Source organism: Camelus ferus, chromosome 13, assembly GCF_009834535.1.
Source record: "Camelus ferus isolate YT-003-E chromosome 13, BCGSAC_Cfer_1.0, whole genome shotgun sequence".
NCBI lineage: Eukaryota > Metazoa > Chordata > Mammalia > Artiodactyla > Camelidae > Camelus > Camelus ferus.
Genome location: NC_045708.1, coordinates 61,173,858 through 61,199,111, shown reverse-complemented (window position 1 = coordinate 61,199,111; position 25,254 = coordinate 61,173,858). Strand labels below are relative to the sequence as shown.

Genomic DNA, 25,254 nt, shown 5'->3' with positions numbered 1-25,254 from the left:
GAGCCCAGCAGCAGGAGCTCCCCGGGCAGCTGGGGAAGAGGGCCTGATCCTGAAAGGGGAATCTGGAGGGCATTCCTCAACATCCACTGCAACACTGTAAAGAGTTTAATTAATTGTTTTCCAAAACAGTTCTTTTAATACCACTTCTCACTGTCATGCTCTTTATTATATTTTATCTTCCTGTACACACTGACATGTCAATCCTGTTTACTAAGCGATATTCAGTGGGTTTCCTATAGAGCAATGAACCTTAACAGGCAGCTTTTAATTGGCCCACATAGGAAACCGCATGACTATTAATTCCACAGCTACAGCATAAAATAAAACCATTGCTTCTCAAACTCTAGAGCAATTAGACCTCTCGGCTATTTGGCTAACTCCGCTTCACGATACCCAATGCAGTTAATTATATTTTTTGATGTTAATAGTCTCTGTCAGTCTCAAGTATAACTTCTCTTTGATGAATATTTAAATTATATTTGAATAAAAAATAACCTTGGTTACATTTCATATTCAGTAATCATCACAGCTTAATAAAGGTCTACTTGTCATGGGTTGAAATAAATGGCAACGCACATATGAAGGTCCTAAATCAACTCACCAGGTAATATATTTGTAATGACCCTGATCTATCAGCTCTCGATCCAACATACCTGTTTACATAACATTTTTAAAAGGTATAATCTCATTCACACAATAACTGACAGTTAGCTTTCAAAAATTACTTATAAACAGTCTTTTAAATTATATACACAGAATTCTGTGACTTAACGATGAGAACATCTTAGGACTGGGTCATGAGAATGAAATTACCAAATTTTAAAATGTCTTAGGAAAATCAGCACTCATTCTCTTGCCTCCTCTTGCTGTACTGTTTTGGCAAGTTCTAAGAGTAATAAATAATAAGGAAAAAAGCTTTGATTCACTAAAAGATTTTTTGATTACGGATCTTATAGAAATCCACTGAAGTCATTACTTACTCATCATTCATGATTGCGATGAAATCATCGTAACTTAAAAATAGTATTTTTTCCCTACAAAGAGGTTGCAGGAAACAGGAGTGTGAGAGGAAGGTGTAAAAGTAAACCCCGTTACTTGTAAGTTTAGAAGTTTGTTTCAACCTCATTTAGTTAAAAACTCCCTTAGTCTACAATAGGAAGATTTTAAACCAAACATTTATTTAACATAAACTGTGAAAATGGGTTTTTCTATCTCATCTTTTCTTGAATGAATAAATGTTTTGTTATCTACTTAATACTGCCCCTTAATAAGTTGATTTCTTAAATTTTTAATTTTTCACTTTCTTCTCACAAACCCTAAATCTATGTAATACAAAAGAGACAAAATGAAATGAAATAGAATAGAATAAAATAAATAGAATACAATGAAATATTCTAAATGTACACATCGATCTAAGAATGTCTGGTAGAACACTGTCAATTTCTAGAAACTAACACATGATAAATAAAAATGGTACAGGTGGATTCAAGTTTTGTGAGGTCTACAGCTTTTAAAATTTAAGGGTACCACTTTAAGAAAAAAATACAAGTACAAAATCAGGTACCAAAGTTGAGTATTAATTTAGAAAACAAAGCATAACAAAACAAAAAAACCCTAACAAACAATACAAATTTTTAAAAGCCAACAAGTGTATCACAAGCAACAAAACTCAGAAAACTGAAATAACATTTTAATAAATGAATTGCTTGGCACACCTTTATAATACTTCCCTTAATAAATTTTTTTTTACCATGTATCTCAGGATTGTCTCTTCACAACTTCATAGTGTCACTTTCTATAATTTTGCTTTTTCTCCAAAACAGCTGATTAAAATTTATTTTTTGTTATTGATGGTCTGGATGCGTGAGGCAGGCACCCACACTGTCACAGGTGCTCGTGCTGTTGAGACCCACAGCCTGCGCTGCATTCATACGCTGCATCCACACGGGTGTCCTGATAGATTCTATTTTACATGATAATCATTAAAAGAGGGGAGCTGCACGGTGCAGGTACAGCTGTAAGTGCTACATGTGGTATGTTTTCTATGTACAGTATGAAATCCGTTGGAATGTACAGGTGAGAGTTTCTGTTTTGATTAGTTATCTCTAAGAACCAAATCCCCCACTCAACTGCTTTATACATTCAATGACTGACAGAATTTTCCAGTCTAGCTTCTAGTGCCATACATTTCAAACATTATTTCTCCGCCACTTGCCACGTATCTCAGGTGCCATAGGACACATTCAAGTTGTAACATGACATCTGGCCTTGCACATTTATGTGATGAGTAACAGGAGCATTTCTAATGGCCATTTCTTCATCCAGAATAGCCAGTAATAACTAAACTATACACAGGCATCTGCAAACCACGTAACAATACCCCACTAAACCCAAAATGAATTTATCACCACCTGAACCTCCACTTTACAGAGTCTCAAGATGTTCCTGGCTACTCCTAACAACCATAAATGAGGGTAAGTGTAACAGAGGTGTCAGAGAGTGAAATCAAACCCTTAAAAGATTGTGTGTAAGTATCATACTTCAGCAAAGTTGACAAAAACATGACCCTGTGAGCACGTTGCTAGGGGCCCTAAGAATGCCTTGAATGAGGTTTGTGCAAGCAAAGGGATCTAACATGTAAGATTAATTAGTTTCACAGTATATCCACCTTTAGAAACAGAGTAATAGTTTCACAAATTACAGATGAATTCAGTAAGAATGATAGATCTGGAGTCTGAAAAAACGGAAAGTTGTCTTGAGACTGACAACTTACATAGAGTGAACCTTATTTCAGACATTCTCTTCAAGGTTGTGGGGTATTTTAAAACCATGTCTTTATTGGGTACATACGACATGTGAAGAAATATTGGGAGAACTGTGACATATATTAGCTCCATGATATACTTGACTGGTTTATATGAAATAAATACTAAGATTACAGAATCACTCACTTCCTTGTGTTTCTTCAAAACTAGATTTTCCCTAAAAACATCTGAGAGATATTAGCTCTAATCCTAGTTGTGAAATAGCAAATAGCACTAGAAACTGTAAATAAGTTGCTATAAGATATTTAAAGAAAATACTTTAGTAAACAGATAAGTCTTTAAAAAATCTGTAAGACAGATAAATACTAGCAAAGTGCTATCAAGTCCAATTACCCACAATAATCTTCCTTCAGTAATATACAGAGTAGAATATGAATGTTGGTGTTTTTTGTTATTGCTAATATGGTCTAGGTATGCAATCTCACTATATAATATATGGGAAAATTAATAAGGCCATAATAAATGACAGCTTAAGCTATTCTTAAATAATTTGATGTCAAATCTTTTTCCTTCTTCATTTAATAAAATTAGTCTATCGAGTATATTATGAATGATACTGACTCACAATTGCTATCCTGCTTTTGATGTGGCAAAGTCAAGCTGCTGAACTGCTAGTAAGAAAATAAAATATGGATTTAGAGTAAACCAATGGGTACAGATACATTCTCTACCAGATAAAATATAGGCAGCTTTTTTCCCCCACTTAATTAGAAATATCAGTAAAGTAAAAAGAATAATAAGACTGGAAAATTCTCCACTTTACTCAAAATTATAGTTTATTATTTATGACATAACAAAATGTATAAAATAATAAATAGCATATTTTCAGAAAGTAGAATTATTCCAAAGATTCAATGAATACGTGTTTATTTCCTGGTAATAAACATGCCAATATGTAGTTGTACTGCATAGGAAAAGTAATTACAGATACTTAAGTGAACTCATGATTCATAATTTTTCACTTTTTCTATACTGGTAGAAAATATGCATTATATTACATTTCAGCAGCATTTGCCTATGAGTTTGGGTGGGCGGCAGGGAGGATACAAGAAAAAGCCACAAAAGGAAAAATAGTGGCTATGTCTTGATTTGAAACTGATTCAACATCTATTTTTATTTGTTCAAAGTATAACGCTTTTTAAAAGGATGCTTGTAAGCTGTATTTATACACTGACACTAGTAGCATGACATAAAAAAGCAGATAGACACTGAAAAGGACTCACAGGTACAAAACAAACTACTCAAGTGGATATCTGAAAGTAGCCTTACGTAAGCGGATTTAATGTACTTTCATTCAGTTATTTATCATTTGATTGTCCAGTACATTTTAGTAATGGAATGCTGAATTAAATTTGGTTTCTGTCAATTTGTTTAAACAAATTAATTACAATTTAATTACAATTAATTACAATTTAAACAAATTACTTTTTAAATAGAAACCAACATTTCAGCGTGCAGGAGAATATTCTTAGAGAGTAAGAAACTACAAGGTATATGACAATATATGTACTATGGAAATACTACGGTCCTCTCAGTTGTAACACTCATCTCTCAAGTGAGAAAGCTGGAATAAATAACTAAGGCTACAACAAGATTATTATAATATTAAAATGTATATATCAAACGGATATTCACATTCACTTTATTTATTCACGTCTCCACTGTAGTCTCAAAAATAAAAACAACTTCTAAAGATAAAAACTCCAAACTTGACAGAGTTGAAATGAGGTATTTCACTTATGAAAACTAACTTCCCTACCTCTCAGCTGCCCGGTATCTGTCCAAAAATAAAATAAAATTCAACTCTTAAGGTATTGTTTAAGCCTCGTAATTTCACTGAGTAATCCTGAGGAAATCCTGAAGATCAAGAATGTAGAGTCCTTAGGGAAAATGGTTCTAGCTTCCTTGACCAACATAATATAAGAGGTAAAACCTACATATTAACCGAAGTACCAGCAAAAACTGGCAACTCACACTTGTACGCTCAGCCTTCATTATCCAGCAGAATCATTTTACTAATTTCCATTTTGAAAAGAGAAACAGAGGACCCTGTAGGGCACAATCTTTGATGTGGCATTGTCTCTTCTACATTTGACAAGCAGGGTCATAAGGGATATTTAGATGACTTATCGTCTCAACCATTTTATCATTGATTAGTCTTTCTTGCACACTAAATGTGAATGTTTAATATGGTTCATGTTTATTACTGCCAGTAGCCTTTCCCTCCTACAATGAGTGCTTTGGTTTAAATGCCCATCAGTAAGTGACATGCAAACTACGTGTCCAATTAGATATACCAATTAGAGCTTTAATGGTTATTTATTATTGTACTAAGATTCAAGAGTCTGTACTAGTAACCTCCCAATCCTGGGCCAAAGAGAGGTACTTACAATGCCAGTTAGTTGTCTTAAAACAACTCAGCCAAGAGTTGAAACAATTAGTGGAAATCTATCATCCAACAGAAAATAACCTTAGTACATCGCAGAGATGATGAGTTAGTAGCATCCAAGTTACTTATTTCTCCCCAGATGGGGTTTAGGACGGGAATAAGTTAATCTGGTTCCTACTATTTGAGGTTACTTCCATCATCTCAACCTTGGCAGAAAAGATCTAGGATCTGAAATAGGTTTTGCCTCTTACTTACTAGCTTAATGTAATTTAATTGTTCTCATGTTCTAGAAACTAGAGTTTTTTCCCCCTTAGGTAAAAAAAAAAATCTCTGAATTGCACCCCTACTTCACAAATCTAGATCATGTATTTATTCCTTGCCTGGTTCCCTGTGACTAGCATAGTATCTGATTCTTCTGGTCTTTGCAAGACCAAATGCTATTTTCTTGATTTCTGTACTGAAACTCTTCTCCTGAAAAATCCTAATGTGTTCTTTTATTTGAGCTAAATAGAATAAAAATCTTCAACATCAACAAGAAAAAAAAACACATCTTTTTACACTTTATTGCTGGCTTATGAGACATTACCCTCCTGTTCTTGTTCTGGTTTCCCCGACGGCAACTTTACCTCTGCCCCTTAAACACAGGTGTTCACGCTCAAACTGCATAGCCTCCATGGGTAGCATCATCTCCTCCCCTGACACTGCCAACTTTCTGTTTATGTTTGCTTCATCTATATGTTCTTTTCTTACTACTCTTCTAAGTGCCAGATCTGTGTAAACAGCTGCTTGCTGAACTATTTATTTATATTCCACCCTGTTTCCCAAATAAACAAAGGGACTTATATAGGTAGTTTAACAACCAGAAATAAACTGAAATTATTTAATAAGAAACCAGCTGCAGCTGTGCTAGGAGGCTTTAGCCAGTTGGTATCCACAAATGGGCTAAAAACTTTGGTTAAAAGCTTTGAAAAAAGCCAGGCTAGTTCCCTAAGTCTAGGTACTATTTTACTTTCCTTGGGCAATTTCAATACAAATAAACACACACACACGCACGCACACATGCATGCACACACACACATGCACACGCATACGCACCTTTCCTACTGTAGGGAAAAACTGAGGCATGCATTCTTACCATCTTCTTGAGAACAGCACATACTGCTCTTAGAACCTCTTTTGTATGGACAGAGGTACACTGATGGACATCTGATAGTATCAGTCCAGACTCTGAAACACTGGACCTACTTACGCAGACTAACCTAACATTTAATTTTTTTTAATAGCAAATATTTACATACTTTATTACTTTCAGATCTCTTGGCCAGAGTGCTGAAAAACCTAAGGACAATAATAAAACATAATCTAAGGCAGCAAATGACCTTGATAAGAAGTGGCAAGTTCTTAGGGTGAAGAAATGAACAAAGGGACAGTTATAAACAACACCAGAAGACGATCTCAGGTACAGGTTAGCTCATCACTTTAACTAGACTGTACCCAGTGCTACCAAGAACCAGTATTGTAAGCAAAATTCTAATTTACTTTTTCAGTCAAATACTTCAGAATGGTAGTAAAGGTTTCTTTTTTTGCTTTAATGAATTCAAAGTGTTAAAACTATTTTTTTTAAAGTTACCCCACTATAATTATCTTCAAAGAGTGCTAAAATGGTGATTATTTTATATAGTATTAAAATACATATTTCAGGAAAGAGTTTCATTTCTCACTTTTTAGGATGAGCCATTTGGTGCTCTTAAAATATAAGTAGAATCAGTTACTAATACAGCCTTGGTTTCACACTTTAAAATGAGCAGGAAATTAAAAATGGAGAATGAATAACAAGTATTCATACTTTTATCACCACCACAGTCAAGAATTACAAGTGTATTTATTTACATGACTCTCAACTGCTGAAGGGATGACAGGGCGGGACGGGAATGGACAAACCCTTAGAATATAATATAAATATATTTTAATGATACTGAAATTTCTGCACATGTCTCCATCATTATATGTAGAAAACAGGCAGTTTAAAATTTAACAGAAAATTTCTAGTGCTTATATTAGATCTTTCCAAAGACAAATCTCCTACATTAAAGAAAAAAACTATCTCGTTTTTCTACATTATTAAAGAACACATTTTTTGATGACTACAAATGGAAAAATTTGCCAAATTATTAAGCATTTGGGGAAAATAACTTTGTAAATACTGAAATGTATTTAAATTTAAAAATAAACAAGTATTCTATACATTCAGCAATTATTCAGTAATAATTCAGCTGTAAAAATACTGTCTATTTTTCTTACAGCTATTTGAAACTATGTAACAGTCATAATTTTGTGTATGTTTTGCTTATTTTTGCTATAAAAAATAAACTGTTTAATTTTTAAAAATTAAGAGCAATTAGTGCCAGAGACCGAGACACTTGAACATTCTTGGTAATATAAAATATTTAAAATTTTTGAAGCCCTAAAAAACAAGATTACACCTGAAATAGAAGGTATTTTATGATACATTAAAAAACGATGTGTATTACATAGTCCTTCTGATATGTCAATCTATATAAAAATGATATAGAAATTTAAATGTTGAAAAATTACAAAGTAGAAAACAACATTAGTAGGTAAAAATCCAACTCAGTTTAATAAACAGGCTGAGATGTGGACTGTACCCAGTTTGGAACAATTATAATACTTTTACTAATTTGGATGTAGTAGCTAGAATGAGATATTGACACATGAGTATTTACCTTTGAGTCATAATTTTGAAGGCATCTGGGAGGTAGCAGTCTGTATTCTCCATCTGAAATGGGTCAGCATCACAAATCTTGTCGTCCGTCCGACCATAGTTAGCACTCTCAATCATGATGACATCACTGCCTGGACACCGCAGGTCTATAGAGTAACCTTCACAGGATAATTCTCGCCTGACTAACCCAAATGGTAAAGCTGCTCTGCTGAAACCTTTAAAGAAAAAAAGGAAAAAGAAAAAAGAAAAGAAAAAGAAAATTAAAATTAACTCACTTATGAAGTACATTATTTTAATAAGGCATTTTCTAGTAATACGATTCATGTCCATATCCAAGAGATATCCACACAAAGCATGTTTATCAAGTCATCCATTCATTTACTTATTAAATAATTCTTTAATTTATTATTAGATTTTTGACATTATTTTTAGCTGGATTATTCACATTTCTGAGACAATTTAAAATTACCCTAATAAAATATTTACTGTATAAACTAGTCACAATCAGAAACTAAGTGACTCTTCTTGAGTAAATCCTAAGAAAAATGACACATTTAATCAATGGATTTATAAATAATGACACGTTTTACAAATATTGAATATAACAACTAATAAAGAAATAGTTTTCATTTATGAAATGAAATCAAAGCTCTGCTACATAGGACTACTGGCCTCATGTCCTCATTTAATGTAGGTGTATGAATTGCTGTTAGTAGCATTATCTTAAAACCACGTTTGTCTTAGCATTTCCCCCCCAAATAACTATGGTACCATGACAGCATCACACTTAAGGCACAATAACTTATTTCAATTTGTAGCTATTTAAAACTGACATAAGTGAAAGGATTCAGCAAACAGGCCTTCCAAGGAGCCAGCACTGCTTGAATCTAGCCCACAAGCCGAGACCCCCAAAAAGGGCAAAATCTAAGATTCGGTTCTGTCAATCTACAAAACAGAGAAACATCTTCGATTTACTCTTCCTAGCTGTGTGACTCTAAAATACCATAATGTACAGAAAAGTGCTCAATTAAAAGTGCTTTATGAATTTACGTGTGGTGTATTAGACAGCATGTAGATGACCATTGTTCATGAGTGCCACAGAAAAGATTCCCAAATGGAATAAAATACTAGAATTCTAAGCTTTAACCACAGTTTTCAACCAGAGGTCCCACAAAGTGGTAACAGAGCGAAGAACAAAGGGTAGAAGAAGAGAAAGCCAAGAACAGTCAAGAAAAACCAGGTGTGGGGAAGCAGACCTCTGCGTGCTGCCTATTATGCCAAAAACGTACTCGATGTTTTAGTTTAGTTCTCACACTTGCTGCCATCTGTAGCGTTCCTGTTCTTAAAAGGCTAGCACTAATTACAGTACTTCTTATCGCTACCGTTCCAGTTACCTTGCATCACACGAGTTGTCCCTCATATCCCTTTCACAGAAAAGCAAAAAACAAACAAACAAACAAATACCCCCCAAAACCAAAAAGAAAACAAACCAAAAAAACCCTGACATTCAGAAGGAAAGTGTTCCAAGGTACAAACTTCCACGCTGAAGAGCTAGGTTGTGTCCAGGCCAGTCCAGTGCCAAGACCTGTTCTCTTCAACTGCTGCACAATGTCTCTCACAAATTCAACGAAATGAAAAGTCACCTAGATAAGCATGCATCCTCTAAGAGGTAAATAATCCTCCAAAAGGGTTAGTCAGTTCACCTTGATATGATTTAGGAAATCGGCAATTCTCAGACTTGTCTGAACTCTCAATTCTAGTGAGAAAACTGAAAACACAATTGGGATGAAGACAGAGAAGAAAAGGACACAATTTAGTGCACAGAAATCTTCAGGGGATTGAGGCACACCTCAACCTTGGTAGGTTTTCACTAAGAATTAATGTTAGTCTTTTGAGATCACTAGCAGTATGTGGAGAGGTGCACTATCCATGAAGAAGGAAGACGGTAAAAGGGCCAAACTTTCAACCTTTCCCCAAGTTCATAAATAAACTACTACACATATTGCCTTCTTCCACTTCCTCATGTTGTACTGCTTATCCAAATAATTCACCATAAACTAGTATTACAATTGTTTTAATTGAATTTTCTTTTTAGGGCCTCAGAAGCTGACACTTATTTCTGTGGCAAAAAGCTGTGTGAAAATTCAAACAAGTGACAACATAAATTAAAATTTTGGAGCACAGGAAATTCTAAAGGCAGAGATGATTTGCAATTATAAATCCTTATAAATCATATTGTTAGATAATATCACAAATATTAGAACATGTTATTCTAAGACTGTCTTGGAGTCATAACTCACAACTTGTAGTATTTGTCAAAAATGTAGATTAGATTATGAAGCACTGGTCTTTAAACTGAGCCTGTTAATTTCTGTTGTTGTTGATAGTTTGCAAGATTATAGTTATGGTTCTAAGTGAACTTTCCTCTGCTTCTGAGAGATATCTGAGAAGCTGCACAGTTGATAGTCTTGCTATTTTGATATATCAGAGAAGGGGTTTTTAAAGCCTTAGTCATCCAAAAAGGTAACAGAAAAAGAAACAGATCAGCACACTTTACTAATGTAGTAGGTTTTTAACATAGAATCTTCTGGAGAAAAGAGATCATGGTGCTTACGCTTTCTGCACAGAACTGAATGAGTCCTTAATGGTGAATATCACTTTATATATTGTTATAAATATTTATAATGTTTATTGTCTTAAATCATAAGTGTTCTCTTTTCTAAATTGTTGCTCTCTCACCTCTGTTCCCATTGAACTTTATACTATGTTTATTTATTTATAAAATTTTAGAAGTGCATGGTACTACGTATATTCATTTTTTATATCTTCCCTGCTGGACTGTGATGACAGAGGTCTTAGTTATAATTCCAATACCTAGACTGATACATGAAACATAACTTCAGTAAGTGTTGTTGAACCAAATTGCTAAATTGAACTAGCTAGTATTTCTTTAAAACAATATAAATTACAATGTGTTTTCCTCTATAATACCTATTTCCTTTGGTAGTGAAAACAAAAACATTAACTATTCAAAAACAGATACACTACTTATAATCAATGAAAATTATGTTACATCCTTACAAAAGAAAAAAAATTGAAATTCTGTCAATTTATTATTTTCTAGTTACTACTGGGGTTCATTTGTGTTTCTCACAAAGATAAATGGGTTATATGTTTATGAACTTTCCTTTATTTAAGACCTGTTTCCAATTGGAAAAATATATATATATACCTCCATAAAAATTAATATGAAGAGATAAATAAAAGTAAATATTATAATAGTTAACATTCACACAGCAATTACTATGTTTGGTAATGTGCTAAATTCTTCAATATAGATCACCTCTTTTTATGCTCACTAACATCATCAACAAAAAATAATGGAATAGTTACTGTAATACCAATTTACAGAGTATGAAACTAAGGCATCAAGCAGTAGGGAATTCAGGATCTCAAGGATTACTCTGAGTTGGATACAAACCCATGCAGGGTGCTCACAGTCCAGAGCCCAGGCTCTGATTAATGGCCATGAACAGAACGGGACTCTGCGACTGCTCCCACCACCATGTTAATAATACAACCAAGATTTAGTCTATAATTTTTCCTACAATCTGAAATTAACCAAAATATGTTAGTAAATCTGACAGAAAACAATTATGTAAAAGATTCCCACAACATATAGATAAAACTGTACGGTGTGTGCCATAAACACAAGGGCAAAATCTACACTGTGCAAGTACAAACGTATGAAGAGTATTGAACGTTACAGGACGGGTGTCTGGCTCAGCCTTGTGAACCTGGCTAAGTCACTTTACTTCTTTGGGTTTTCATTTCTTTTTCTGAAGAATTAAAGTCATTTCAAAATCCAATCAAATTTCATCAATCTATTATCCCAAATAGGTAAGCTCTTTCTATTTGGGTACACATGCTATTCTAACATTTTCAAGTGATCAAAAATTAATAAGTTAGTTGACCTATTTCTTTAAAATATAAACATATATGAGGATGTTAGCATGGATGTGCTCTGGCATAACAATGTAGACTGTGTGGTACTGCCAAGAAAATTCTCAAAAGTACATGACGTGAATGCATTAGGCACAGTTCACACAAATCACAAGCAGACATCTTTCCAGATTAACTATTTTAATCAAAAGCAGAATAAACATGGGTCAATTACGAAATTAAAAAAAAAACATATTAAGAAAAATGTAAACTGTTATGCTTTCTTTGATCATTTCTTCCTATTTCCCTGAAAACTTCAAGGGGTATGGGGCTTCAAACTCTTCCACCAATAATGGTATTTTTAAAAAGTCTGGAAAGTCTTAAATAGATAAAACTACTTAAATAAAACTATCGCAATTAATATTAATTTTAAAATTCAGTATTTTTCACTAAGTACAATTTATGAAAAGATAGAACAAAACTTACTAAAAAGAATTATTTAGACCTTTATTTATATCACATTAATGACTACTATACTGAGTCACAGGAAGAAATCATCACAAGTATTGACCACTATTTCTTAATTGCACTTTCTTCCTTTATACATGAATTCATTCTTAACGGTTTAAATTGAGTATTTTTCGGGACTTTAAAAAAAAATCACTTGCCAGGAATATATGACTGATTCCTAAATATGACTTTGCATCAGTCATCTGGTAGGCACTTTTTAAAAGACAGATATTCAAGCCCTAATCCAGACCTACTGAATCGAAGTCTCCGTGTTCAGATGAAGGTAGGATATCTGTATTTGGTGAGGAAAACTTACTTAGTTGCAACACACTGATAAAATAACTAATATGTGCCAAGAATTTCCCCAAAGCCTTTTAAAAATAGGTTTTCTCTATTTAGATTTGATATGTTCAGTCATCATCTTATTTCCTCTTTATTCTCTACTAGAGTTTTACTTTAGTCTTTGAACATATTCATAGTAGCCACTTTGAAATGTTTATCTGATAAATCTAATAATATCTGGGTCCACATCAGAGACAGCTTCCATTGAATGCTTCTTCTCCTTAGAATGGGTCAACTTCCCTGTGTCTGCATTATCTTCTGAATTTTTTTTGTTGTTGAAAACTAGACGTTTTAAATATACTGCTAGCAACTCTAGATCCCTTTCCCCCTGCGAATTGTTGCTGCTGTACATTTCCTTTTCAGCATCCTGACTGAATTTAATCTGCAGAATCTGTCTCCCCCGTAGTGTGCAACTACTGTGTGTCTGCTCATTGTTGATACTGTTGTTGTTATTTTAATTCTCATTTTTATTTTCTAGTCTGGTTTCCTAGACCATGCCTGTCTCTCCATAGCTTAGTGATCTGCCAATAATTGAGAGGAGACTTTGCACAAAAACCAGGAACCCAGGAACCCGAAGTAAGGTCTCCATCCTCTGCTGATTGAACTGACTGTGTGTTAGGGAGAGGGTTTGAAGTTTAGGTCATTTTGAAGTCAGCCTTGGTTATTTACTTTCTGCCATGTCCCCTCACGTCTCCTCTGCTATAGGTGGAGCTTCCCATTCAGTCAAGAACGCAGAGAACTCTTGGCTCTTTCATTTCCAAGGCTTCCTCGGTCTCCTCACCTGGAAGAAGAGCTAGGGTTTCCCTCCATCGGTTTTCCACAGTGTTTACTATGTTTATTGACAACACTGCTGGGCGTGGGTTTCCACCCTCTGCTGTAAATCAAGCCCTCTCTCCAAGGCAGCACGGTCACAGGATTTTCAGAGCCAGCCATGCTCTGATGGAACTAATCACAACGATAAAGCCAAGGAGTGCAGGGTGGGGGCAGGAGTAGCTCCAGGCTAGAAGTCTTTGAACTCCCACTGTGCGCACCAGAAGTTCCCTCACCTTTTCATAAAGATGTGCTACCCGATGTCTTATCTGGCTCTGGTTAATTTCCAGAGCCTTAAAATGGTGGTTGTTGCAATTCCGTTCAGTTTTATACTTGTTTGATTGGAAGAGGATTTGCCATTTCTTCACCCCGTCATCATCCTAAGTCCCTCTAAAGACTTTACAAATATTTACTGACTATAAATCCTCAAAACAATCATATGAGATAGTAATTATTATCACCATTTTACAAAGGAGGAAACTAAAGCACAGAAAAATTGTTTTACACACACAACAAGAATGAAATCAAGGTTTGAAACCCAGTAATTTAGCTCCCAAGTTCATGTCCTCAAATGTTACTTTAATACTTCTCCAAATGATAGACAATTAGCAGTAGGTTCGGCAACCCCTGATGTAGAAGGCGTAGTTAGGGTGTACTGGGTCCTTCTAGACCTAGAGGAAGAAGGGCAAGGAAACAGTTGTCTGATGGTCAAATGGTCAACGAAACTGCTCAGTCAACATAATCAACATAAAGACATGCCCAAATTAAAGCCCTTTATAATCACATTATTACTATGACATTTATTCTAAGCTGTATTTTCAATCTATTTCTCTTTCAACAAAGGAAAAAAAAAGCATCCCAACAAGCAAAGCGTAATCCAATCCATCTTGCGACCCTGACAATCGAAGAGAAAACTTGTGGGAGGCCCCGTGAGCGAAAAATCAATACTGCAGCTTTGTGCTGTGCAAATGTGAACACTGCCAAATAGCAGGTGCTCAGAGTAAAATGAACTGTTTTGCTCCATCTTCTCCACTCTGAACAAATGATTTTGAAAAGAGTCATTCCCCCCACCAAGGTATAAAATGTCAAGCAGTAACTCTCTGTGCTTTAGGCTGGTGACCGGAATAAATACCTCTCGGCAACAGGTGCAGTGACTCAGGACTAAAGTCATTCACATGCAAGGGATAGCTCCTAATGAAACAGACGGACTGCTATGACTAGGAATTTGTAAAACCGGAATTGGAATTCTATCATTGGATTTTGCATCATTTATGACCTTTTTTTGCAAGAAAATATGCTACTCTGGCAATAAATAGTACACTGCTATAAGTTTATACTTGTGATAGACTTTAAGCTCTTGATTAAGAACATTTTGCTTTTCTAACATTGTCTCCATTCAGTCTGCTTTTCGTACATCTCTGTACAGTCATGCACTCCTATAAACGTCTTCTTGTTAAGTTGTATTATAAAAACTTAAACTTCTCTGGTACTGTTTTCCTTAATGACTTTGAACTAAACCCTGTCATGGATGCCACTGCTGATGTCACCCAGGCTCCCAGCAAGCACCGGCCTCTGGATTATCAGGAACTCTATGGGACTGAGGCTGTGACTTCGAGCTCTGTGGAAACATTAACTCAGGCCACGGTCTGTTACCAGTGCCGGCATGTGAAATCTCTGATTTATTCCTGTTTATATATGTTAATGATTTCTTCCCAAAATGGAAATGAGAAAAATACTTAATGAGAAGGGGGCATGATTTCAACCAGGTTGAACTCTAGCTTAGAAGCTTCCAGAAAATGTATTTTCATTTCATTTTAATTTAGATGAAAAGAGAATGTTGAAAGTAAAACTAGAAGATAAATTATTTCACTAAAAGTTCAACTTTTTTCATTGATCTCTGCATATTCATGAGGGTTTTCAACAATTTTTAAAAATCAAGGATATATAATAAGCTTTCGTTTGTATACTAAAATGCAGTATGCTAAAAGCTCATTCCATGGTAACTCTGTGGAATGTCACTCTACTGTTTTGGTTACTCTATTACTCTGTGAAATAACTTCATCAATCAAACCCTAAAATACCTATTTTTTGTGTGTTCATTAACATAAAATTTTTTTAACCTGTCAGTTTATGTGAGAAGCCTAAACAATGACATGTAGACAATAAAAAAACAAACAAAAACCTATTTTCACCTTTGAATTTGTTTCCATGCCAAGAATAAAGAAAATAAAGAATGCAATGTCAGTTTCCAGCATTGGCACACTGGGTTTGAAAACGTAGCAATTTGTGTGCAGGTAAACTTGGTTATCATGAAATGCAAATCAAATCCCTACAAAAATACGAAGTTTTTGCATAAGAAAGGGTTCAAACACCTTAAGATCCTGTAACTACAAAATCAACTCAACATACCTGAGTGATATGCCTGAGCTTCTTGTGTCATTTTGGTTTACAAACTGTTTTTTTTTTTTCTTTTTGGATACATTTTAAATTATGAAGCACTTCAAACAAAATTTTTAGAGAAAAATGTTTATAGTTTCAAGTAAAATCAATTTATATACAAAATAGTAAGTTTTACACTGGAATACCTAATAAATAAATACACACTAAAATTAATACATAATTACATATAATTATAAAAACAACAAGGGGGGAACTTTATTTTTGTTATTCGTTAAGAGTAACAAAATTCTGGACACTCAAAAGGTAGTGTATACTGTTAAAAGGCCATAAGCGCTTAGGTTCAAATACTGCTACTCCTGAAAAAACCTCTCAAGTGTTAAGGAGCAAGTATGCATTGTAAGTCCTTTAAAACATTTTGAGATTAAATTCCTTATTAGAAAGAAAATCATCTCTTTCACTTAAAAACCAGTAAACTATCCACTACTGATTAATAATTCACAAGTGCCATTAAAATATAGCCACTTAAAAGTTATAAAATACTACCAGTTTAATGCTAAACTCTTAAAAACAAACTCCTGGTAAGCATGTCTATTAAAAATAACATATGCCACAGGAAGAGACACTTTTCACAGTCTCAGCATACAGCTATGACTTCCCAAAAGTTCACAAAGACAATACTTTCGTATCAATGTACTTTTCAAAAATATTGGTGCATTTTGTATTAAGCCTCAACACAGCCTCAATACTAAGCCTTGCTACCCAGTGCCTACGTTTAACCACGCCCTCTGCACAGGACGTTCTACTCATTCTCCTCTTAGGCAACAACTCCTCCCAAAACCCAGTTCAAGGCCACCTTAACAACGACGAAAGAAGAACCGGAGCCCAGGTTTGGGTTATCTATTTTCTTTCTCCCAGTAAATATTTATGAGCACCTACTTTGTGCCTAGCACTCTTCCAGACACTTAGGATGTACCAGTTAAAAAAAAAAGACAATCACTGTGTCTGGGTAACTTCTATGGGGAGTGAATTCTTGAGGAAAGGTACGTATCGACCTGGTTCACCATTATAACGCCAAACCTAATAAAGAGTCACCTCACAGCGGTCTCTTCACAGGGGGCACAGAATAAAGATACATCAAACAAATAGATATATGAATGCAATGAGTGAACGAATGATTACGAGCTCCTCTATCAGAGCAGGCAACGTGTTCTTTACTTACATTCCTTTCCTACTAAACCGATCTGCTGAACAGAAAGAAGTGAAACCTATTTATTTTTGTATTCTTAGTTACAGCACAGTAACTAAGTCACATAGTCAGCATTCACCTTTTACTTAATTTTATTTTATGATTTATTTTATATTTTTAGTCTTTGTACAAAAAGATGTGAAATATACCCAAGAACATAAAATGAAGATTATTTTATAGAGGGGGAAACACACACACTTCACAACCGTATCCTTCTATATGTTAGTTTTAAAATTTTTAGTGTTGAAGTTCAAGCTATATACATTATCAGAAAATGTTTTATTTAAACATTCAGCTGTCAGGGGATAAAAAAACACACACACATATGTATACCTATACGTATAAATGTAACAAAGGTGACATCTTCACCCAAGTCTCCAAATCAGTGGGACTCAACTATGAAATGCACCCTTAAATGACTGACCACCTGCCAGAGTCAAAATCATCCAGGAGTTGTGGTCATTGGTCACATAAAAGCACCACAAAAATCAGAACAGCAACTTTACCGGTTCCTTTTTCCTTCCATCAGGGAAACAAGAAACACTCTTTGCACTTACGACTTTTTTATAACCAGTTTAACATTAAGAAGTTACTATCAAAAATTCTATTTCTGAAGTCACTCACATTATAGTATCAAATTAAAATTCATAACTAATTCTGCATACATTATTCACTGACAAAAAAACTAGAGAATAATCACAAAGTAAGAAAACCATAATTTAATTCTCTCTTCTGGTACAACAATTCATTTCTACTTCCACACTGATTACTTAATATAATCTAACAATTCTGTTATATTACTTGTATTACCCTTCTTGATACCAGAAATTCCGTTAGTTCCCCTCACCCTACACAACCTTAGAATATATTTTCTTAAAAGCAGTTAAAGCAAAAATGCAAAAATATAAGTCTTGTTCCTTTAACCAGTGGCTCACCCCAAGCCATCCTGGCTAAAGGGGCCTATTCCCTTCCTGCCACTGTATGAGTCTGAAGAATACAACTACTTAGGGGTGCAGACCTCATTTAACGTCTTCCCCAGGCTGGTCTCCCAGATCAGAGAGTCAGAATTTGGATTCTAAGTCTTTCTGTTAATATTTTGTTATACTTAAACATAAGCAACAGTTTAAAAAAAAACCCCAAAACTCACAAAAAACTATTAACCATAATTCCGTATTTTTAAATGGACATTTACATTGAATCACAAGGGGGACAACAATGTATATTAGTATAAGACTTCTAGGTCAATTAAGTTTTATTTGACAATAATAAACTCTCCAGGTATGAAGAAGTTACCAGTGTAACAACTGGCTTCCTCATGAAAGGCATCTATAAGGGGGCCAATTAATACCAATTCTAAAACTGATTTGAGTTAACTACATAGAAACTGCACTGAAACCACCCACTCATTCCTCTCAGTCCCAAACAGGAATCCAAAGGTGATCACATTCAGCTACTGCTGACTCCCAACAAGTGTCCCAGAAGGGAAAGCCGTGTAACTCCACGTACATTCCAAGAGGTATTTATTTCTCACTTCAGGTAGGAAAGATTAACACAGCCTGAAACCAGTCTCAACTCTTATCCCAACTTTGACAAATTGTTACCCACACTAACACTTCGATCATTTAAAATGTGTCAGGCATTTAACCTTTTCCCAATGAAGAAGGGAGAAATTTAATGTCTTTCTGCCAATATGCCATAAAAGGCACTCTTCCCCTAAAACCTCAAAGAACTTTGGGAAGTTAGGGGTTTTTAAATATGTATTTATTTAACTGAACACATTAATACTATGGAAGATGACAGAAAGGCTTTTCTGCTACAGGTGTGAAGGCATTTTCCAATAGGGTTCTAGGGGGAAAAAAATCTTATTTTGACTTACTTTTGCATTTCTATAAAAAATAAACAAAAACAAACAAACAAACAAAACCCCTCATCAGGTCAAAGTTGACTTACTTAATTTCTTTTCTTTCCCCCAATGTTTAAAATTTTATTTTCAATTAGGCTACATACATGAATTTTTTAAACCCCAAATCTAGACTGTCACTACTAACATATAACATTCTTTATAAATGAAGACTATTTTCATCTCATGAGCAGGTGTAAAGATAAATTTCTAAAAGATACACAGAGCCATTGGAACTACTATATATACAGTGTATCAAAACATAAACCAAAAAGTTACTCCAGTGAACAGTGGACAATTGTATGCTGTTACTTTTTCTTCAATGGTTTTTTTGGTTTTATTTTTGTGGGAGAGGTAATTAGGTTTACTTATTTACTTATTTATTTTAATAGAGGTACTGGGGATTGAACCCAAGACCTTGCACATGCTAGGCACATACTTTACCACTGAGCTACCCTCCCCCCAACCCCATGCTGTTACTTTTCTCAATGCTCTTGGACCAATTAAAAACTGCAAAAATACACCAAATGCAGTAGTGAGCTCATTTTGTTTTGTTTCTTTGCTTGTTTGTTTATTTTTTAGGGGGGAGGTAATTAGGTTTATTTATTTATTTATTTATTATTTTTTCATTTAACAGAGGTACTGGGAATGGAACCCAGGACCTCGTGCATACTAAGTATGCACTCTACCACTGAGCTACACCCCTGCCCATTTTGTGAATTTCACTTCAAAATGCAAACTCAAAATAATCAAAACCACCACTCAATGCAAAATAGCATTTCTAAATTAATCTCTCATTAGCATCTTTGGTATTCTCACCTAAACACATTTATTGCTCATTCATCCATTTGTGTTTGTGTCCTCAGCACATTCTAATTTCTTCACCAGACTATTCTGGAATAAGCCACAGAAACTAACAATTTTCAAGGTGGAGGCGACTCCATCACTTCCATAAACTACAGAAAGCCCACTCAGTGGTAAAAGTCCTCCCTGACAAAGAGAGGACTTAAAAAAGAACTTTACTAATTGTAATACTGTAAGTGAAAACAGAAACCACTTCCCCAAATGGTGTAACTCCTTAAATGACAATAGACTTTGATTTCATGGGTGGTTTTGATGTTATTATTTTGCATTGTGGTGCTGAAGTTTGTCCAGTTCTTAATGAAAAGATGAGGTTTTAAAGAACACAATCAAACTATTTTCAAATCTGTGTCACCAGAGCACTCAGGGAGGGAGGCGGGGGTGGGAGGAGATAAATTTAATCTGACATTTTACAGTTAAAATGCTGTCTTAAAAAAAGAAATACTACTACTTTTCTGCAAGGTTAAAATTATATCCTCTCTCGTATTTAACTGCCAAGCTGAACATCAAGGGAACTAAGAAACAGCATGGTAGCAGATCCAACTGCACAGACTCTGCCCTCGTTCACCCTTGCTCCCTACAGTACCAACAGCACAGAGGCAACAGAGCGGTGCCAACTTCTGGACTCAGACATTCTAACGGATTTTTAGGAACTGCAGAAAAAGGGGCTCTCGGGAACCCACCTGTTTGAGCCAGTGCTGCTACGCCTCAGTGTACCACAATAAAGCCCCTTTCCTGGTACTTACGTGTTTATTTCCCTTTAAAATCTCAGATACTTTAAATTTCACCCTTATGAAGCTGAATGTCACCAGATTAAAAAAGCTCCCTTACTATTAAAAAAAAAAACTCAAAAACAAAGGCTTGATAGAGTCTCAAAAACAAGCAAGTGCTTCTTATCAGAAAATGAGTTAGTTTAGGTGAATCTGATTTATAATGACCACGTGCATGTTTTAGAAAATTACATATTCCAAGATAAACTGTCTAAATGCCACAAAGGTTAAATACTTTATATAAGAAGTGTTTGCAAAATATATCAATTTCAAAGTAGGTGAAGAGAAAAAATCAGGAAAATGAATAAGTAGCAAATAAACATATACAATGCTCAATTTAATTGCTAAGAACAAAAAGGAGGCAAAAAAATTAAAATTTGGTGAAATTTTCTATCGAATTACCAAAGATTTATTTGGGTATTGTAAAACACACAGCCTCATTTACTTCTGAGACTTTAAATTGATACAATGTTTCTGAAAAGAGCCTTACCAAATTCCTTTTGTAAGAATATGTTCTGAATAGAACCCAAAATTTGACAAAGATTTGGATAAAAAGAAATTCATAATAATGGAAAGGTTGAGTTAAACTAAAGGATCAAAATGGTAAAGGTACAGTGATAAAACAGAATATTTTAAAAAAATAGAACAGAACAGAATGCAACCCTAATAAACATTATAAATAAGTAATAATAATTATAAATAATATTTAGTGATTTGGGAATGTGTTCCCAGAAGGTTATGGAAAAGCATATGAATATGAATATATAGGGAGAAAAAAGAAACCCAGGAAGTGGAAACCCTTTTTACCTAACAGTGACATCAAAACCAACTGGGCTCTGCAATCTGGGAGGTGATGAAAACTGGCCACCAAGCCTGAGGTACCAAGAAGTAGAACTTGACTTAAAGTGAGCGACTGAACAAAAAGGCACACAGCCCAGGAGGATGATGAAAACCTCATTCCTTCCATGGGAATGACAAGAACACATGCCATCTCTTACTCTGAGAACGGAAGTGCTTCCTTGACCCTTCTTGTTCTGAGCTACTGAGGACATGGAAATCCCCGGTGGTTTTTCTGAAGACTGCATATATCCTTTCTCCTTACATCATAATTCCCTCATTTCCCTTGGGTGGTCTGTGCCCAGACACACTGACTCAATAAGGAAGGAAGTATTTTGCTAAAGCAAGGGCCTGTCTCCCAAAGATTACGTGGGGTTCTCCGACTCCCCACCTTGTCCAACTCATAATGACCTTGCTGTTTGTTCCAGATGTACCCGGACTCAATCCAGGCTTCTTCCCATGGCAACATCCCGTGGCTGCCACTTTGCTATTGTGTTAACCTCACACGCTGAAAGGTGAATGAGTGATCCACTCTTGTGGAATGCATTAATTCTATTAAAGAAAGAAACAGATGATACCTGTGACATCAAGATACTATGCAGAAAATTCCAATAATTTATTTTTTCGTGTAATTTGTTAAAATGTTAATCTGTTTACACTATGAAATCGAGTCAAATAATTTACGCACGATCTAAAATCTGGCATGTACACTCCCACTTTCTAACTTTCTTCATCCCACTCTCCCCACTTGGAATTCGCTCCTGTAGCTCAGCTTCTGGGCCTCCCTCTCATTTAAGGGGGCAGGAGCTTCCTTCTTTTAAAGCCTTCCCTAGCAGAGTATTCAGCGTGAAACTATCATGAAACTAACAAAACCAGTCCTGATTCAGAGACAAGATGATACTTTAGCACTGAGACGAATTATGTGCACAGACTCCCCAAATCACACTAACAAATGTTAGGTTTTTCAAAGAAAAATAATTTATCACCAAAGGAGAAAAGCATTAAAGGAGGGGTCACTGGTTATCGTGGTACCCCCCACGCACCGCTCTTGGACACTGAGTCTTACTGAAAAGGCAAACAGTAGAGCCAGCACACCCAGGATGCCCGAAGAATGCAGAGACAAAGAGCCGCCCCCACCCTTCAGTGAGATGCTCTCTCTACCTCCCTGGTGATGCAGACTTCAGATTTCCAGTGTCTGCTCTGCAACAATATTCTGCATGCTTTTCAACCACAGTCACTTGTAGAAAAGTGTTCACTCACATCTGATAGACTGGCTAATTGGCTTGCTTCCTGTGTGCTTTAAAACCTAGTTGCTGGCTGCACATATTACCTTGAAAGCCTTATTTTTCTGGGACAAGAAGGCTTATTTCTAGGCACTTCTTAACCATATGCTATTTTGCAGATGTACACTGTCCAGCACAGAACATCTAGATTTGAACCCAGCTTTTCTCTTTACTAGCTGAGTGACGTTGCTCCGAAGTAGAACTCTGTACTTCAGTTTCCCCACCTGTAAAACTGGAATGACAATAGCTCTTACGCCTCACAGAGTTTTGTGAGGATTAAATGTCACTACATGTAAAGTATTCTAAAGAGTGCTTCACAAGTGTAAGAACTCAACTTTGCCAACATAACTTTTCTTAAAAAGTGGTGCATTTGACGCCTGGTCATAGCTCTGGGTTCCATCTCCAGTAACTAAGGAAGCAGCTTAATGAGCAAATTATAAGCCAGATAAAATTGTATAACTCATTATACACAGATAATTTGCAGATTATGAGATTATAATTATAGGTAATGAGAAATAAGCTAGTCCGTGCTGCTCTCATCTGTCTGCCCTATACCCTTTTTGAGGGCGCAAAGTTCATTTGCCAACTGTGTGTGTGTGTGTGTGGGAGTGTGTGTGTTGTGTGAATACTACACTAGAAGATAGGTCAGGAAAGGGGACCATGACTTGCAAGGACTTAGAATGTTCTGGACACAGTATATATTTTCTCACTTAATTAGCACTGTGACTTGGCTGAATCCACAGAATCCTGGCTATTTGGTGAATTCTTACTCATCCTTTTTAAAGATCAGAAACAGGGAAAACCTCCTCTAATGGGTTTTCTCTTACCCCAAACTTAGGCTATCTCACCTCACCCCCTAAACTGTGTCATAATTCTGACAATACATCCATGGACACTCTCTACACCATCACATGGCTTAAAACATATCTACGTATGTATTTCTCCTTTTAATACCAAAAAGTTTCTTGAAGGTAAGAATGGATATCTACTCTTGTTTTTATCCCAAGCATCCAGCATAGCGCCTGATTATAGTAAGCACTTAATGCATGTGTGATATTAATTTTACAGCTCAGAAAACGGAGGCTCTGGGGTATTTATCCAAGGTCACGTTACTACAAAAGGAATCTGGAGACTGGCATGAATGCTTCTCTCACTATACTATGGTACCCGGTCAAATTCTATCAGTAGTTATTTTTTGAGCTTCGAGGCCACTTCACATCAACACCCTTTTAGCCCATGTTACCATGGGCATCAATGCAATCCTAGTAAAGTCAACCAAAACATTTCCTAGGCATTTAAAATAAACCTATCAAATTCAAGTTAAAGGGACACACTAATAAATTTTTCATAGATTTTCAATAGATTACATTAAAATTATTTTGTAAATTATGTTTGAATATATAGCTTGCTCACTCAGTAACTTTTCTGTGTATTAACACAAGTAGAAATTTTATTTGGAAATCTTATAGGCAAAATTTCAAAGTCATCCAAAGGTTAGTAACAAATATTTTAATGATGAAAACTTCATTGCATGCAACATTATTACAATTTTTTCTGAGCATTCAGACGTCAACATTTTTCTATTACCCAAACCAAATGATCAAAGACTATGAAACCTCTGCAGGATTCAAAGGAAACAGACTAAAAGGTTCTATATCCCAGTCTATTGCCTTGGTCACCTTTGCTTTCAGGTCCAGCACAAAGTCAGTTTGTTGAATAAATTAATCCTCTTAATAAAATTCACTTTCATTATGTCTGAGGAAATATGCTTGCCCACACGTTACTTTGTAATATGTATATATTGTAAGTCTATACGGATGTGCCCTCTGGAAATCAGGAAGAACGAGATCGTTCTACACAGAGAGCCCCAGATGGTTTCCCTAAGCCATACAGAGCCCAGTGGAGTGCGCTTTCTGGAGCTGGAGAGCAACGGTTCTTATTTTTATGAAGGGGTTGTCCCCTTTCTTAGACTCCTCTATCTCAGTCTCCTATTTTACTAACAATTTTACCTGAACTAGAATAATCAGATGCTACCCATTATTTCTACTCTTATCATTCACTTTTTCAGACTCGATATGTATTAAATGCTGTATGATCTGCAAAATTGGGGATACCACAATGTCAAAAATCCAATGACAATAACCTCAGTAGCGGAAATTATATAACTATCTTTAATAAGCAAACCAACCCCATTAACTTCCAAGTATAATTAGGAATTTCTTCGTATCATCTTAACAGCAATCATCAGGCTGTAATTTGAATTCATGGGCTTTCTGACTAAAGATGGAAAAGAAAGTCTGCATAAGAGTACAGACAGTTTCAATCCTGTTCACAGCCATAATTACAGGACCTAATAAAGTGGAAACTTAATAAATATATGTTAGCATGCCAGGAGC

At 35.3% G+C, this 25,254-nt stretch overlaps 1 protein-coding gene across 7 annotated transcripts in view; it reads right to left on the bottom strand.

Moving 5' to 3' along the window:
• Positions 1 to 25,254, bottom strand: part of ADGRL2 (adhesion G protein-coupled receptor L2) — a 252,564-nt gene that overhangs the window by 68,977 nt on the left and 158,333 nt on the right. For all 7 annotated transcript variants that reach the window (XM_032494670.1, XM_032494671.1, XM_032494668.1 and 4 more), the window contains one exon: positions 7,959 to 8,172. In XM_032494670.1, coding sequence (XP_032350561.1) covers positions 7,959 to 8,172 — 214 coding nt within the window. The remainder of the gene's footprint in view (positions 1 to 7,958; positions 8,173 to 25,254) is intronic.